Here is a 19,784-nt window from a genome sequence, read left to right as displayed (position 1 = left end):
AGTTAAGGACAATTTCAAGCATATTAAGAAAATATGAATCATGAGATTGGTTCAGACGATTTATTTACTCTGGAAACAAGTTTGAAAAAGAAAATTACTGAGAGTGGATGCTGCAATTTATATACAAACTCTAAAAGAAAATCAAAGCAGCATAGAATTTTAGAATTTGGCCTTTAACGCTTGAAAAAGTCCTCATTTTCTAAATCAAGAAACTAGTTCTAAGATCAATCAATTCATTAACTAATTAATTAATTATCAGGTATTACCCAGAAAGTTGCCAGAGTCAAGCTAGAAATATCATAAAAAGAATCAAAAGCGGGCAATAAAAAGAAACCTGTGCTAGACATTGTGAGGAAGGTGGAACCAAAAGGTAGACAGTTAAGGATTTCGGGAATTCTCTCTCCCTCTCTCTGTCTCTCTGTCTCTCTGTCTCTCTGTCTCTCTTATGCACGCACACACACACACACACAGCCCCAACCCAAACTCTTTGTGTAATGTTTTCCAACACAGTGGAAAATCATACAAAATTTGTCAATAGCAATTCCACTCCTGGGAATATACCCTAGAGAAGAAGCTCATGCACATGTGTATCGGAAGACAGGTGCAAGAATGTTCATATCATCATTGTTTATACTAGCAGAAAACTGGAAATGTTCAAATGTCAGGAGACAGTAAACAGGAGAATATCCTCCTATATAGCATCCCTCAGGGTAGTGTGTGGAATATTATACATAAGTGAAAATGAAATAGAGTTGCACACCACAAAATTGATCTTGAAATATAGTTATGAATACAAAAAACAAATCATAGTTTCGTGATACCATTTTTATAAAGTGATACCATATTTACCACTTTTATAAAGTTCTAAAGCAAAGATAAATAATATATTATTTAGGACATATACAAAACTATTTTAAAACAAAAATGGGAGTTCCCATTGTAGCAGAGAGGGTTATGAACGCGACTAGTATCCATGAGAACGTGGGCTTGATCCCTGGGCTCACTCAGTGGGTTAAGAATCCAGCGTTGCCATGAGCTGTGGCATAGGTCACAGAACAGCTTGGTTCCCACACTGCTGTGGCTGTGGTATAGGCTGGCAGCAGCAGCTTCAATTTGACCCCTAGCCTGGGAACTTCCATATGCAGCAGGTGTGGCCTAAAAGAGTAAAATAAATAAAACAAACAAAAATGAAAAATTCTAAACACAAAAACAAAGAAATTGAATGGATGAAGAAAACATAGGTATATTCAAGAGTATTAGTAATTTTATTAAGTTGGATGATGAATTCACAGATGTTTGTTTTATTTTTATGCCTTATAATATATATGTATCAAATATTACATGATAAACACATATTAAGTTTACCATCTTTTTCTATTCATTTTTCTTTGGATTTTACATATAGATTGCATATGAAAAAAATGTATAGATTTAAAAACTGCCCCCTATTGCTTCTGAGAATCCCAGAAAAAAATCCTGGAGTCCATCTCATGCATATTCAGTGGCAAAAAAAATGTAAAATGTTAATGATAAATTCCAACTCCACAGGTTTAAAAATCATATAGAATGTGAGCTTACTTCACGAAACCATGCAGAGAAAGCCGTATCCTCTTTTTAAACAACAAAAGGCCAAGGAACATCTTCTTGCTTCCTGGGTCAGTGAGAGGAAAAATAAGAAGCAACTGCCTGCATCTGTTCTTAACATTTGCAGAGAAAAAAAAAACTCTAAGAAAATAATTTTTAAGTCTGTGGAGACAGAAATAGCCAAGAAATTTGAAGTAGCTTTTCAAGGCAGAGACACACAAAATTAAGTCTACCAACTAGTACATTCTCTACACTGTAAACAGGAGTTGCAAAACAACAGAAAATTGAAATAACCAAGATTTGTCTAGAATGCCTGGGGTCGCAGGATTACGTCCTTTATAGTAATGTGAGAGGATTATCAGTTTTCAAAGAATAAGAAAGTAAATATATTCAACACAAAAACATAAAAAAATTATTCTTTCCATAGTTCAAAAACTAGTAGTTCTAGTTCCTCTTTTTAATCCCTAGTCGAGCAATACTTTCAGAAATATGTTCATCTAAACTATCTGGTACTAGATTAGTATTTCTTATGATACAAATTATTTAAAATAGGAGCAAGTACACAAATATCATAGAGGCATAAAAGATGTATTTTAAAGAGAAGAAAAAATGAATTAAATTGAAGTTGTATCAGCATCACTCTGAATACACCTGATTGCTTCTTCACCTAGAGTATGAATGGTCTTGGGCAAGTTCAGCATTTAAATGATCTGAGTTAGAGGTGGGATCAAGATGACAGAGGAGTACGATGTGGCACTCACCTTCTCCCACAAACACATCAAAAAACCCATCTACATGTAGAATGATTTACACAAACATCTACTGAACACTGGCAGAAGGCCTTAAACCACCAAAAAGGGCAAGAAACCCTCCACATAACAGGGTAGAGCAAAGGAAAAAAAAAGAGAGAGAGAGAGAAGAATCAGGACGGGCTAGCACTCCTGAGAGGGAGCTGTGAAAGTGGAAAGGAACCACATCCTGGGAAGCCACCTATCTGACAGGGAGATCAGCTGAGAAGGAGGGACCTCAAAGCCTCAGAGAGAAGTGCAGCAGCTGGACTGAGGAGGCAGAGCAGAGAGAGTATAGCACAGACCATCAGTACCATCTCCCAGGACAACACAGCCTGAGGTGCTCTGAAGGGGACTGGATGCTGAGACTCAGGCTCTGGAGGTCACTTCTGGGAAGAGGACAAGGGTTGGCTGTGAGGAAACAGCCTGAGGGGCTAGGGAGCATTGTGCCACAGGCTAGGGAGCAGAGCACCATGCCGAGGGCACCTGGGTAGAGGTCTGGGCCCACAGGAGAAGCAAGGCATCACTGTTGGGGAGGGCAAGAAGAGGAGGGGCAGAACACCATAGGAATATCTTCTCTGCATGCACAGACTCTTGGAGGGTGGGGCTAAGAGTGGTGAGGTTGTCTCCTGCATGGGCTATGGTTGACAGGCCCTCTGTGTGGGCTACAGGTGGTGGCACCTCCTGCATGGACTAAGCACAAGGGGGCACCTCTTGCATGGTCTACAGGTGGCAGGGGCAGTCATCTCAGACTCCAGAGGTGGGCATGGCCTTCCATCACTAAAGGTCCATGAACAGGCACCATGTGAAGCCCCAGTCACCTCAGGGGTTGGCACAGAGAGGGGCACTCCAACTGAGTGCCACCTGTTGTTGCTCTCACTCCTCTGGGAACACATGCAGCCTGCCACTGCCACTGCCAAACACTCTGGGCATTGCCTACACCTGTCTGAGGATCACTACTGCTTCCAAGGGCCATGCAACTATGAGCAGCTTGTGCCACCTTCCCACATCTCCTTGCCACTGTCAAGGGCCCAGCAACCAGGAATTGCCTATTAGTCTTGCCCATTACCTACATCTCTCTGGACGCACATGAAGCACCCTATCAAGGGGATAGCAGCCTGCACACACTGAGGAAAGAGAAGCCAACCCTCACGCCAAAAATAAGTAATAAGCATTCACAAAGCACTCTCACAATAAATAGCCCTCCAAGACTATAGTAGTTGTTTTCCCTAAACTCACAGAATAAGAAAAATATAAGCGACATGAAGTTCAGGAACCATTCCAAGTTAAAAGAACAGGAGAATTCCCATGAAGGAACAACAATGAATCAGACCTCTAACACACAGAGTTCAAAAAGGAGAGAGTGAAAACACTGAAGGAATTAAGAGTGAATATGAAGGAATTAGGAGTAGATATGAACAGTAATGCAGATTACTTTAGAAAGGGAGTAGAAAATATAAGGAGAGGCCAAGAAAAATTGGAAAATTCATTTGCAGAGATACAATCTGAGTCACAGGCACTGAAGAGCAGAATTAATAATGCAGAGGAAGGAATTAGTGACTTGGAAGATAGAATAATGGAAATCACCCAATCAGGACAACATATAGAAATCCAGATTTAAAAAAAAAAAACATGAAAACAATATAAAAATCTATGGGATAATATAAAGCAGGTGAATCTACATATAATGGGGATTCTAGACAGAGAAGAAAAAGAAAAGGGGATTGAAAATGTATTTGAAGAAATTACAGCTGAAAACTCTTCAAATCTGAAGGAAACAGATATTAAGATACAGGAAGCACATAATGGTTCAACTTGTTGGGCCAAACAGTCCCACATCAAGCCATTATAATAAAAATGGCAAAAGTTAAAGAGAGGATTCCAAAGGCAGCAAAAGAAAAACAAAGAGTTAATTACACAGGAACCCCCATAAAACTTTCAGCTGATTTCTCTACAGAAAAACTAGAGGCCAGAAGAGATATATTCAAAGTTCTAAAAGGGAACAATTTACATCCCAGAATACTCTACCCAGCAAGGACATCATTTAAAATAGGAGAAATAAAGAATTTCTCCAACAAACAAAAACTAAAATAGTACAGCAACACTAAACCCATTCAAAAAGAAGTACTGGAAGGGCTCCTCTAAATAAAAAAGAAGTAAGAATAAATAGGATGAAGGAAATCACAATTAGAAAGTAATCAATTAGATAAGCCAGTATACAGATCTAAAAGAAAGAACAACCAACAACAACAAAAAACTATTGTAAAAGTGACAATAAACACAAGGAACAGCAAAAGGAAAATCATGAAAATGTTAAAAAAGGACATCAAGGGAGTTCCCACCATGGGTCAGTAGTAATGAACCCATCCATGAGGGCACATGACTAGCATCATGTGCATCCATGAGGGCACAGGTTTGATCCCTGGCCTTGCTCAGTGGGTTAAGGATTCAACATTGCCATGATCTGTAGTGTAGCTTGAAGATGTGGCTCAGATCGTGTGTTGCTGTGGCTGTGATGTAGGCTGGCAGCTATATCTCTGATGCAACCTCTAGCCTGAGAACTTCCAAATGCTTCAAGTGCAGCCCTAAAAAGACCCCCCCCCAAAAAAAATCGAAATCATAAAATATAGAGAAAGAAAGAAAATCTATACTCTTTTTTTTTTTTTTTTTGGCTTTTGCTTTTTAGGGTCATATCTGCAGCATATGAAGTTCCTAGGCTAGTGGTCAAATCTCAAATCGGAGCTACAGCTGCTAGCCTGTGCCACAGCCACAGTGACACCAGATCCAAGCCACACCTGCAACCTATACCACAGCTCATGGCAACACTGGATCCTCAACCCATGGAGTGGAGCCAGGGATCAAACCCACATCCTCCTGGATCCTAGTTGGGATTGTTAACCACTGAGCCACGACAGGAACTCTCAGACTCTTTTTTTTTAAGACCGTGTTTGAGCCTATATGACTAACAGGCTAAAGCAAGCAGATGTAGGAAGGGGTTAACATACTTGAAAAACATGGCAACCAGAAATAAAAACCAAACAATACATTCACAAAAACTAAAAAGAAGAGGATACAAACATAAAATAAAAGGAAATCATCCAACCCAAAGAAGAAAAGAACAAAGGAGAAACATATAATCAACTGGAAAACAAGGTTTAAAATGGCAATAAATACATATTTATCAATAATTACCTTAAAGGTCAATGGACTGAATGCTCCAACAAAAGACATAGATTGGCAGATTGAATAAAAAAGCAATAACCTACAACATTCTGCCTATAGTAGACTCACCTTAGGGCAAAGGACACATATAAATTGAAAGTGAGGGATAGAAAAAGATATTTCATGTGAATGGAAAAGACAGAAAAGTGGAAGTTGTAATACTCATATCAGACAAAATATCTTTAAAACGAAGGCCATAATGAAAGACAAAGAAGAACACTAAAGATAAAAGGATCAATTCAAGAAAAGGATATTATACTCACCACATATATGTCCCTAATATAGAAGCACACAAATATATATATAAAATACTAACAGACATAAAAGGAGAAGTTGACGGGGATACAACAGTAGCAGGAGACTTTAACACCCCACTCACATCAATGGACAGACCCTCTATACAGAAAATCAATAAGGCAACAGAGACCCTAAATGACACAATAGATTAATTGACATTTAATTGACATTTTCAGGACAGTATATCCAAAAAATCAGAATATATATTCTTTTTCAAGTGCACGTGGAACAGTCCCAAGGACTGACCACATACTACTATTCAGCCATTAAAAAAGGATGACATCATGCCATTTGCAGCAACATGGATGGAACTAGAGAATCTCATCCTGAGTGAAATGAGCCAGAAAGACAAAGACAAATACCATATATCATCACTTATAACTGGAATCTAATATCCAGCACAAATGAACATCTCCTCAGAAAAGAAACTCATGGACTTGGAGAAGAGACTTGTGGTTGCCTGATGGGAGGGGGAGGGAGTGGGAGGGATTGGGAGCTTGGGCTTATCAGACACAACCTAGAATAGATTTACAAGGAGATCCTGCTGAAAATAAATAAATAAATAAATAAATAAAATAAAAAAAGAATCCTGCCAGTCTGCATTAAGAGCAGTGATTTAACATCATGCATCATTTGTATTGCTTTGTAGCTTTCAATATGTATTTATTGTAATGGTGTTTTAGTTAATAGCAACATGAAAACTATAAGCTTAGCTTTATATTCAGATTCTATATATATATAAATAACAAAAATTAAAACTAGCATACATTAATTAAATGATTTGCTTTTTAAAAATTAAAAAAAAAACAAAAAAACTAAACTCAACAAATTTAAGCATATGGAAATTATTTCAAATATCCTCTCTGACCACAATGCAATGAAATTAGAAATCAACCACAGGAAGAGAAATGAGAAAAAACTGACTACTTAGAGACTAAACAACATGCTACTAAAAAAAAACAATGGGCCAATGAGGAAATCAAAAGGGAAATCAAAAAATATTTTGATACAAATGTTAATGAAAACACAACCATTCAAAGGCCATTGGATGCTGCAAAAGCAGTTCTTAGAGGGAAGTTCATAGCATTACAGGCCTTCCTTAAAAAAGAAAAATCTCAAATCAACAAATTAACCTATCACCTAAAAGAATTAGGAAAACAAAAACAAACAAACAAACAAGAAAAAAACAAAGCCTAAAGTCAGCAGAAGGAAGGAAATCATAAAGACCAGAGAGGAAATCAATAAAATGGAGATTCAAAAAATGATAGAAAAAAATCAATTAGGAGTTCCTGTCGTGGTGCAGCAGAAACGAATCCAACTAGGAACCATGAAGGTTGTAGGTTCAATCCCTGGCCTCGCTCAGTGGGTTAAGGACCAGCGCTGCCATGAGCTGTGGTGTAGGTCACAGATGCAGCTCAGATCTGGTGTTGCTGTGGCTGTGGTGTCAGCCAGCAGCTGTAGCTCCGATTTGACCCCTCACCTGGGAAACTCCATATGCCATGGGCATGGCCCTAAAAAGCAAAAAAAAAAAAAAAAAAAAAAAAAGGAAAAGGAAAAAATAAATTTGAAAGGGTAAACAAAATTGACAAACTTCTGGCCTGAGTTACCAAGAGGAGTAGAGAAAGAACTCAAACAAAATAAGAAATGAAAAAGGAGAAATCTCAACAGATACTGCAGAAATATGAAAAACCATAAGAGAATACTATGAACACTTATATGCCAACGAATATGACAGCCTAGAAGAAACAGACAACTTTCTAGAGACACCCAGTCTGCCAAAACTGAATCAAGGAAAAACAGATTTATTGAACAGACCAATCACTAGAAACGAAATTGAATATATAATAAAAATACTCCCTACAAACAAAGGTCCAGGACCAGATGGCTTCACGGGAAAATTCTACCAAGCATACAAAGAAGAACTTCTACCCATCCTTCTTAAACTTTTCCAAAAGGTTGAAGAAAGAGTAACACTCCCAAAGACATTCTATGACAGTGATTGGCATATGTTGAGCCATTCTTGTGAACTTGGGGTGAATCCCACTTGGTTGTAGTTTGTGATCTTTTTTAATGTTCCTAGATTTGGTTGGCTAAAATTTGTTGAGAATTTTTGCGTCTATATTCATCAAAGATATTGCCCTATAATTTTCTTTTTTTGGTAGTATCTTTGTCTGGTTGTGGTATTAGGGTGATGGTGGCTTCATATTAATAAAAGAACATTAAAAAAAGAAAAGTCAAAAATTCCATGATCATCTCAATAGATTCAGAAAAAGCATTTGACAAAATCCAACATCCATTCATGATAAAAAACTCTTAACAAAGTGGGAACATACCTTAACATAATCAAAGCCATTTATGACAAACCCACAGCCAATATAACACTCAATAGAGAAAGGCTGCAAGCCTTCCTGCTAAAATCTGTAACAAGAAAAGAATGCCCACTCTATCCACTTTCATTCAACATAGCATTGGAAGTCCTAGCCACAGCAATCATACAAATGAAAGAAAAGGTATCCAAATTGGAAGAGAAAAGGTAAAACCGTCACTCTATGCGGATGACATGATACTACATGCAGAAAACCCTAAGGATTCCCCATAAAAACTACTCAAACTGATGAATGAATTCAGCAAAGTAGCTGGATACAAGATTAAATGGGTTGCCTTTCTGTAAATATTAGAAAACGAATATAATAACACAAAATCACATCCCCAAAAATTAAATACCTAGGAATAAAGCTGACCAAGGAGGTGAAAGACTTATATGCTGAGAACTATACAACAATAATCAAGGAAATTAAAGAGGATTCAAATAAATGGAAAGATATTCCATGCTCCTGGACTGGAAGAATTGATATCATTAAAATGGCCATATTACCTAAAGCAATCTACATATTCAATGCAATCCCTGTCAAAACACCCATGACATTTTTCACAGAACTAGAACAAACAATCCAAAAATTTATATGGAGACATGAAAGATCGAGAATTGCCAAAGCAATCCTGAGGAATAAAAAGCAAGCAGGAGGCATAACTCTTTCAGACTTCAGACAATGTTGCAAAACTACAGTCATCAAGACAGTGTGGTAACTGGTACAAAAACAGACATATAGACCAATGGAACAGAATAGAGAAGCCAGAAATAAATCCAGATATATATGGTCAATTAATATTTGACAAAGGAGGCAAGAATATAAAATGGAGAAAAGACAGTCTCTTCATCAAGTGGTGCTGGGAAAACTGGACAGCTGCATGTAAATCAATGAAACTAGAACACACCCTCATGCCAGCACAAAAATAAACTCAAAATGGCTTAAAGACTTAAACATAAAACAAGACACTATAAAACTCCTAGAAAAGAACATAGGCAAAACATTCTCTGATATCAACCATACCAATGTTTTCTTAGGTCATTCTCCCAAAACAATAGAAATAAAAACAAAAATAAACCAATGTGACTTAATCGAAATTATAAGTTTTGTACAGCAAAGGAAATCTTTAAAAAAAAAAAAAGCTAACCTAGGGAATGGAATAAAATAGTTTCAAATGATACAACCACAAGGGCTTCATCTCCAAAATATACAAACTCATACAACCCAACAGCAAAGAAACAAACAACCCAACTGAAAAATGGGCAGAAAACCTGGATAGATATTCCTCCAAAGAAGACATACAGATAGCCAACAGGCACATTTAAAAAATGCTCAACATTACTAATCATTAGAGAAATGCAAATCAAAACTACCATAAGGTACTTCTTCACACTGGTCAGAAGGACTAATGTTAATTAATTTACAAATAAAAAATGCTGGAGAAAAAGAAACCCTCCTACACTGCTGGTGGGAATGCAAATTGATAAAATCACTATGAAAAACAATATGGAAGTTCCTCAGAAAACTAAATACAGAACTACCATATGAGCCAGCAATCCCACTCCTGGGCATCTATCCGACAAAACTTCCATTGAAAAAGATACATGCACCCCTATGTTCACTGAAGCACTATTCACAATAGCCAAGACATGGAAACAACCTAAACGTCCATTGACAGATAAATGGATTAAGAAGATGTGGTATATATACACAATGGAATAGTAATCAGCCGTAAAAAAAGAAAAAAAATTCCATTTGCAGCAACATGGATGGAACTAGAGATTCCATACTAAGTGAAGTAAGTCAGAGAGAGAAAGACAAATACCATACGATATTACTTATGTCTGGAATCTAATATATGTCACAAATGAACCTATCTACAGAAAAGAAACCAACTCCTGTACATAGAGAACAGACTTGTGTTTGTCAAGGACAAGGGGGAGGGAGTATGATGGACTGGGAGTTGGAGTTAGTAGATGCAAACTATTGCATTTGGAGTGGATAAGCAGTGAGATCCTGATATATGGCACAGGGAACTATATCTAATCACTTGCACTGGACCATGATGGAGGATAATTTGAGAAAAAAAAGAATATGTATATATACATATATATGTGTGTGTGTATATATATATACATATATATGTATAAATTGATCACAGCTGTATACAGCAGAAATTGACAGAACATTGTAAATCAATTATAATATAAAAAATTTTTTAAATAATAAATGACCTGAATTTCCAACTTACTTGAAATAATAATTCTAGGGGTTTTATAATGAGTACTAAATGTATTTCTTGTGCAAAAATCCAAAACCTTCCAAATTTCTCCCATGAACAAAAAATACAAAGGTTTGGATCTCAGATATTCTAAATGCTTCACCAATATAACCTTCAATCAGAACAGTGGCAAAAATCTAATATCCATAAATTTTGCCTTAAAAGATTCTTTCGATGCTCCAGCATCATATGAATGTTAAACTTCTATATTTTTAGCATAAGGGTTTTTTTTAGGGGCACACCCATGGCATATGGAAGTTCCCAGGCTAGGGGTCAAATGGGAGGTACAGCTGCCGGCCTACGCCACGGCCACAGCAACACAGGATCTTCTGAGCCACATCTGTGACCTAGACCACAGCTCACAGCAACACCAGATCCTTAACCCACTGAGCGAGGCCAGGGATCGAACACACATCCTCGTGGATCCTAGTCAGGTTCGTTAACCACTGAGCCACGAAGGGAACTCCCAGCATGAGCTTTTAACAGATTTTTTTTTCTTTAACAGCAACACAGTACTCTTAACTGGATACTATCTAAAAGCCTCATCCAAGGTTTTACCAACCTCTCTCACTGACAGCATCATATTCCGCATATTTCTCAGCAGGGAAGATTGGCTTCCAGTGGGGAAACTTTAGTATCAGCTTTTCCAAAAAGCCTGAAAGGAGAGTTAAACTCTGAATTGCTCTCCCAGAAAACAAGTACGTCATTGCTGCCAAATGCTAAATCCCCTAACACCATGGGATATTTCCTATGATTCTGTCTGCAGTGCAGGATGAGATTCCTGTAATATTTCTCTTTTAAAAAAATGTTCCTTCAAATAATAACAGAAACAATAGTTATAATGGCAATAGTAATAATACTTATAATTGCAAAAACTGTTGTTTTATATGTCAAATTCTCACATAACCCTGCAAGGTAGACATTATTTATCCAGTTTTACAGATGAGGGAACTGAAGCACAAAAGAATGAAATAATTTGTCCAATACTAGGAAAAAATATTGGCTAGACTTATCGAGCAGTTACTTTGTGCTGGTAATGCTCTAAGTGTTTTAGTTGTATTAACGATATCTTGATTTCCTCATGATAGCTCTATAATTATGTCCAATGTTTGGCTGAGAAAACACAGAGAGGTGCCCGATGCCATCCACCTGGCAAATGCCAAACTGACCTTCAATCTCAGGCAGCCTAGCTCCAGAGCCCACACTCTTAATAAGCAGGCTGTAAGGTCTGGCTAAATATTAGAACTTATATCCAAATCCAGCTCTAACTCACTCAAAAAACATGATTTTCAAAAATTAGTTTTCCCATTGTTTAAACTATACCACACCCCTCCTTTATACAGCAAAAGCTATCAGATGAGCAATACATACCAACATATATGCTAACTAAATATCATTAAGCAAAAAATATGGAGAAATCCAAATTATTATTTAGAGATGTGAATAATGATAATAATCCATCAGATACATAAACAAATGTTCATTCTTGTGCTGGGTAACAGCTGCATAATCCATTGGAAAGCCTATCCCACCAGGAATCCAAAGCTCAAATGCTCCTGCCCTTTCTCTACATACAGTCAAATGAATCCACATACTTTCATTATCATATCCTGAAGCACAATTCCACTGTACAAGTACTCTAATTTCTGATCAGTATAAATCCTATGAAATTATACCTAAAATCTGAATATGTTCCATTAAGTTTATAGCCTCTATCAAAGAGAACCCACTTATTCTAATATTTCTAACTACAAACTTTATCACTCCTCTCGGTCACAATAATTATAACCTAAAAAAATAAGTTTTTGAAAGAGCAAAAAGTCAGAAAGAAAATTATATTTTGTTAGAATTGAGGTTTATATCATTGCACCCCTCTCTCTGCAATTTCACATGACTCCGGAACCTGACCCAAACCAATTCACCCAGCCTGGGATCATATACTTAGTAGTATGATACACAAGACATGATAGTGGCTGAAGCACTATTATTAAAGAGAGATTAAAACAGCTGTACATTATGCTGAAGCACTCACTCTTCCCTTTACAAACAGACGGTCCTGGATTACAAGCAGCACTTGACCATTTAAATCACGACAACAACCAGATTTAACCAGCTGGGCCATATTCTCCTAGGCAATGCCTGTTGACCTCCTCAGTCGCAGCTGCTCAAATGAAATTCTCATTAGACAACTTATTTTCAGAAGCCAAAGGACTCTCTGATTAAATATATGTATTTAGATATAGAAGTCCTTTTTAAAGTATTCATTTTCTGACAACTGTCGCTTATGTTAGAGCCCAGCTACACTGGCAACAAGACGGGTGATACAAGGATAACTAAAATTCATCATTTAATCCCAGCTGAAGGATTTTTATCTTAGAAGCATTTAAACCTGAATCTACTAATCTAAGTCTTTCTGTATCCTATACCCACCAATATCAACAGTGTTTTAAAACTAATATTCATTCATTCTATACATCTATCCATTTTTCCATACATCTATGCACCCCTCTATCCATCTACCTACCTAACAACCTACCTATCTATGGCAGAAAAAAAATCAGGGACAAATTTATGGCAAAACAGAAGTCTTGCATATTTTCCTACAAATCTCACTTTCACAGGAGGCACATCAGACAGAACACCTTTGTTCATCATTGTTTCAGCAAACCAGTTAAATCACAGCTCTGGAGAGAACATTTCTTGACAGAATGGCAGATAAAATACTGGACAATTATTTGGTTAAAGAATCTACATGCAAGAGAATAACTTCCCTATTACTATGTGGAAAGTTTTTGTCTTATCATGCAGATATTGTTTTAAAGTAGACCATAATATGACTGAGTCATTTTGCTATACAGCAGAAATTGGCACACTGTAAATCAACTATAATTTTTAAAAATAGAAAAAAAAAACAAACAGGCCATAATAAGTATCCTTTTTATAGATAAGTTCCTGTATAAGAAGGGAAGTGAGGGGGAAGGTATTTAGTCTGATAGAGTCAAAACATTCTCTAGTGCAGTAATGACTCAGGAAAGATAATTTATTATGTCAATCGCACAGGCTTATCACTCACAAAGTATGGCCTTCAACCCAGGAAAAAGTGAGGGAGAGGTGAGTAATGCATTTGAAAGCTCTTTTGTCCCATGGACTAAGGGATGTCCCAGATGAGGAGATAGGCTTTGAAAGAAAAAAACAGGCAGATATTGGTAGAGCTATTATACTTCCTTAGACTTGGAATATAATTATTGCAGAATCAGAAATCTATCAGAAACTTATTAATGACCTTGCCTATAATTATTCCTATTTTATACTGTACTATTGTTCCATGCAAATAATTAAAATTAGGAATCAAACTCAAAATAAAAAATAGAAATTCTCACTGCTCCCATCTCCAAAATACATTGCTCAACTTTTGTTTTTATTAACTGTTTACTCTTACCTTTAAACCATTCCTCTCTCTTGATCTCCTCACTGTAAATGTCAAATCCTAACAATTCTATCTCCTAATATCTTTTCCATATGCACCCTGTCTCCCTTTATTGTTTCTGCTGCCTTAGTTCAGGCCTTCATAATCTCTAGCCTGAAACTATTTCCTTAATGTCTCTCTGTGCTCCCATACATCCGACACAGTGCTGCCAGATTACCTTTCCTGGAGAAAAGCTCTAATCCATCACCTTACTGTGCTAAAAAATAGTCAATGGTTCTGCCATAACCTTCGATATAAAGTTCAAACTCCTTAGCCAAGAATTAAAGGGCCTATATGATCTGAACAAAACCTACCATTTTAGAGTTATACCCCATATGCATCTTCAAGTAGAACCTGAACTCTTGGCTGTTTTAAAGCCCTCTGCCTGTTCTATTTGACTGAAATGTTCCTCCCCTCCATTTCTGCCTATATAAATCCTTTCATTTCATTCTCTAAGACCAGGGAACACCTATTTTCCAATAGAACCTTTCCATAGCTTCCTAAGCAGACAAAATCTATCTTGTAAACTCCTTGCATAGATAAAATTTTTTTTTTTTTTTTTTTTTTGCTTTTTTTTTTAAGGCCGCACCTGCAGCATATGGAGGTTTCCGGGCTAGGGGTCAAATCGGAGCTGCAGCCGCCAGCCTACACCACAGCCACAGCAACACCGGATCCAAGCCGCATCTGCGAACTACTCCACAGCTCAGGGCAGTGCTGGATCCTCAACCCATTGCCCAAGGCTGGGGATCAAACCTGCGTCCTCATGGATACTAGTCAGATTTGTTTCTGCTGCACCACAACGGGAACTCCCAATAAAATTTTATCTATACAGATCTTATGGAACTTATCATACATTAAAAGACACTGAAATAGAATTCATTTTGTATATGTTATATACCTTTTAGAGACTATTACTTTATTCACGATAGTTGTGCCATATCATGTAGCACAGGGGCCCTTAACCTAGAGTCCATATACCCAAAGAGTCTATCTATAGAATCCAAGAAGTTTATGAACTTGGTTGGAAAAAAGTATTTTCCATCAACCTGTAATTGAAAATCCATTTTCTTTAAATTATCAGTGCACACAACAAACCATAAATTCATAGTATCTGTGACACTATAACCAATAGAATAACAGTATATTTTATATATCACAATGTACTTGTTGACAATATCTCAAAATATCTTTTACCCTTACCACTACTTCAAAATTATATTTTTAGTCCCTCCAGTAGATCTTCTGTTTAATTTATTAGTAAAGTAGTACTTCCTGCCATATTACAAAATTTAAAAATTATTTAACATCTTAATCATTTTCTCTATAATTCCAAGGATTTTACTTTATGGATGTAAAATAGGAATGGACCTATAGGCTGTACCAAGCCACCAAAGGGATCCACAGCCAAAAAAAAACCAAACAAACAAAAAAAACACAAGGAGATCTTGCAGAAAAATAATCTTGATACTATGTAGTTCTTTTTAGGGCTCTAAAAAAATATACCATGAACTACAGAATACTGTATAGGGTATAGGCATATTCACAAAAATTTATAGTCATGGCGTTAGAAAAAGACTGTCTCTTATGACAGCATTTAAAAATGGCAATTAAGATTACGACATATCTCCAAAAATAATTTATCTTTCAAAGAAAATTTTCCATACATGGACAGCTACATGTCAGACAGTTGGTCTTGCTATAAATAATAATCTGGTTCCTTTTAACTTTTTTTTTAAATTGGAGTATAGTTACTTTAAAATGTTGTGTTAGTTTCAGGTGTACAGCAAAGTGATTCAGTTATACATGTACATACACATATATATATTGTTTTTCAGATTATTTTCCCATATAAATTACGACAGAATATTGAATAGAGTTTCCTGTGCTACATAGTAGGTCCTTGTTGGTTATCTATATCTATTTAATATATAGCAGTGTGCATGTGTTAATCCCAACTCCTCATTTGCCCCTCCTGCCCGCCCCCGCAACCTTATAACTTCTTGTCACTCATCTGCAGTCTATCCTCAGGGAGCTAGACAGATAACCCAATCCCTCTTCCATACGACTAATTTTTAAAGAGAACCATCATGTAATCCTTCATCTTCTTTTCTCTGGGGTTAATATTACTAGTCCCTTCAATCATTCCTCTTAGTAAGTATATAATTCTGTATCTGTTTTCACATTGATTGTTCTCCTCTGAGAATATCCCAATGCTTTTGAATCCCTCTTAAAGTGTAATAATTCTCAACTTAACACAATACTTCAGATGCATTCTATTGAGCCGGGAGTTTAGTGGGGCTACCGCTTCTTGAATGCTACATACTGTAATTCTAGTAATTCTGACTGAGATAGCACTGGCCATTTTTTGGCAATATTCACCATGCTGACCCCTTTGCACTCTCTAGTCACCTAAATCTCTTTTTTGTTGTTGTTGTCATTTTTTGTTTTTGTTTTACTTTTTAGGGCCACACCTACCGCATATGGAAATTCCCAGGCTAGGGGTCAGATAGGAGCTGCAGCTTCCAGCCTACACCACAGCCACAGCAACGCTGTGGGATCCAAGCCCCATCTGTGACCTACAGGCAACACCAAATCCTTAACCTACTGAGCAAGGCCAGGGATTGAACCCACATCCTCATGGATACTAATCAGGTTCATAATCCACTGAGCTACAATGGGCTACTAACAACTCATATATATTTTTTTTAATTCATGTGTCTGCTATTTAAATTTCCTTCAGTAATTCCTTGTGCAGATAGGAATTTTGGTCACAGCCTCTTGACTTGACAGTAAGACCTATTAAATTTTATTTTGATGGATAAGTTTTAGGTTTATATATTCAGTCTGTCAAAAACTTTGAGTTTTGTTTCTTTCATACATTATAATCAGTGTTCCTCCCAGATTTTTGCAATGTGTAAGTTTGATGAGCATGCTTTTATCAGTTCATATTTGTACTTAACGTATTATATACATTAATATGCACTAAAAATGCCTGAATTTCTGATGCCTAAAATATACATACTGTAGAAAACAAAGTTCTATAAATAAGAAACATTTTTCAGTAGTAGGAATATGATGATAAAGGACTCAAATGAGAGGTCTCATCTTGCAAGTGCATCTCTTGAATCAAATCTATAACACAGAGAAATGAAGAGGAAGAATAAAAACACTAACCATTATTTACAAGAGAAGAATGACTTTAAATTCCCTAGCAGTATAGACCCTCCACTGACAAAAGCAATCACAAATCAATTTCTGTATTTTTACACAACAGAACCCTTTAAAGTGTGTTGAAAACTACTTTCTTAGAGAACTAAAACCGTCTTTTTGGTGAATCAATTAAAAGTAATCTAGCAATCTCATTTATTCAGAGTTTATTGCCCTGGTAAGCTTCAGTTATTCTAGAACACAGCCAAGAATGAGGTATACAAAATCTCTGAGCAGCCAGAAGAATAAGCACAAAGTTCATGTACTAAAGATGATGAATATTGTTCAAGATCTCTCAGCAACTCATCCAGAAACATTTGTTCATATTTTAAATATAGTCCAGAATGTTATGATCATCTACTTTCAAAACTGATGGATGAATGGAAGAAGCAAATTAGAAATTATTCACAACTGAGTACGAAGTAACAGCCTGCAAACTGACGTTAAAGAAGAGAATCCAACACACACACACACACACACGCACACACGCACACATGCACACACGCACACATGCACACATACACTGCGAAAAAGATATCTAAATCAAGCAGACACGAGAACTCCAAAGTTTCATAATTGCAGAGAAATAACCATAAAGCCAACTGTCCTAATTATCTTAATGATCCCTGGGGGCATCATTACATTACAGCATGGTAAAGTAATTGACACTTATAATATAATAATCATCACAATACCTCAAATTTATATAATTTACAGTTCATAGGATACCTACATTAATTATTATAGTTGATTTTCAAAATGGTTAAGAAGTCAGGTATTAAGACCATACCAAATTTTAAATTTTGTGGTTCAAGGAGATTGAAAAACTTACCCAGGATCACATGACTGTTAGACATGATTGTTAGATAGGTATTGGAGTTCAATCTACTGCATCATGACCCCAAGTCATTAAAGAATTTTATACTTTGTGCCATATAACCTGGTTAGTAAGATAGGGAAGCATGTAATACATTTCATAAGCTTCCACAAAAATTGCTGATGTGGTGGACACATCACAAAAATTAATTTTAAAATTCAAAGTTTTTGGGCCCTTAAAGAAATAAAATTAAGTTACATGAAAAATTACTTTATATCAAATCCCCATTTTCCTACAGTGCCACAGAGATCTAAATTTAACTTACAATGTTACTAGTAACCCAGAACCATTAATTACCCTATATTTTAAAGTCTAAAATCTGTACATAAAAAATGAAAGTACATAGTATAAGCAATCACTTAGATGATTAATTTAAACATATTATTAAAGAGTCTTCTTTCATCTGCTTCTTAGGATCTAGGTGAACCTAAGTGGACTCTTGAAGAAAGAGTAGAGAAGACGGATGTTTCAGTGGATGTCATGGGTCAAAGAACTTCCGCCTTGAACATTTAGCTTTAACATTAGAGACCCTCAACTATCAATTCTGTAACATTTAGAGGTGAAATAATAATAAGTTTACAATACTTGTAAAAATTAGGAGAAATAAGTTGGCTTTTTTCTTTTTAAACAGTTGATATTTTCATAATAAAACACTACCCATCAAAAAGAAACTAAGGGAGAAAAAATGAAAAATAAAGTTACAGCTGGGAAAATTCCCGCACTACCTTTTTCCAGAACAAGGATTATACTCAGTCTAAAACCTTGATTTGTTATTATAAGAACTAAGTAAAATGCACAAAGTTGTAGAAAAATGGAGCTATCTGCTTAACACTTCTAATGGATCACAATCTGCCATCTCCATGGTAACCTCTGAATAACTTTTTCCTTGCTAGTGCCAATTACGCACTTCTCTGGCCCTTGAAATCCCACTCATTTTTTTTTAAGGCCTGGAATCTTTAAAAGAATAAAGCCCAACAGTTAAGTTCACACATACCCTCTTGTTCAGTCCGAGTCATTTCCTCAAGCTTCTTCTGTTTCAGTGTGTCCACCACATCGGCAAGGCTCCCTTTGCGGCGTTCCGGGGTTCCAAAAGTAACACTGGTCATTATCTCGCGGTCCCGACTCCCTTCGTCAGGCTTATGTGGTGAGGTAGAGGTATTTCGGAAGGAATATAGGGAACATAACTTATTATTCTCTGAATCCTAGAAAAACAAAATGAAATAAAACCATTAGAACGTGTTTCTTTGCCTATCATTGGAAAAAAATCCCAACTCAGAATGACAGTAGATACATGAGGCTGAGATGTACAAATAAAATACATTAACTCTCCTGCTTAAAAAAATACTAAACATTATAGAAGTACTTTCAAAGGAATTACCCTGAAATTGCAGATTTTAACTAATTTTTTTTCATTAAAAAGCAGCCAAAGTGGTGCAAAAACTTAATTTTAAAACAAATACTTCAACTTCTTACTCATTTACACCCTTTATTTAAAATAGGTCAGGCTCAATTATTAATTATAAGGATTGGTAAACTTTTTCTTTTAATTGGTACTTATATTAGCAATGCTCTTCCCATAGCCTAAAAAATATGTACATCACCAAAAAGAAAAAAAAATCCCTAATGAGTAGAGAAATTAGCTTCAATATCCAGTATTAACAGTTCACAAGAAAATATATAAAATATCTAAATC

At 36.2% G+C, this 19,784-nt stretch overlaps 1 protein-coding gene across 50 annotated transcripts in view; it reads right to left on the bottom strand.

The window, feature by feature from the left end:
* Positions 1-19,784, bottom strand: part of SOX6 (SRY-box 6) — a 621,434-nt gene that overhangs the window by 334,022 nt on the left and 267,628 nt on the right. For all 50 annotated transcript variants that reach the window (XM_021085342.1, XM_021085322.1, XM_021085335.1 and 47 more), the window contains one exon: positions 19,086-19,293. In XM_021085342.1, coding sequence (XP_020941001.1) covers positions 19,086-19,293 — 208 coding nt within the window. The remainder of the gene's footprint in view (positions 1-19,085; positions 19,294-19,784) is intronic.

The sequence above is a fragment of the Sus scrofa genome, chromosome 2 (assembly GCF_000003025.6).
Source record: "Sus scrofa isolate TJ Tabasco breed Duroc chromosome 2, Sscrofa11.1, whole genome shotgun sequence".
NCBI classification, from domain to species: Eukaryota; Metazoa; Chordata; class Mammalia; order Artiodactyla; family Suidae; genus Sus; species Sus scrofa.
Note: the sequence above shows the minus strand (reverse complement) of the source record. Positions and strands in the feature narration are given on the sequence as shown.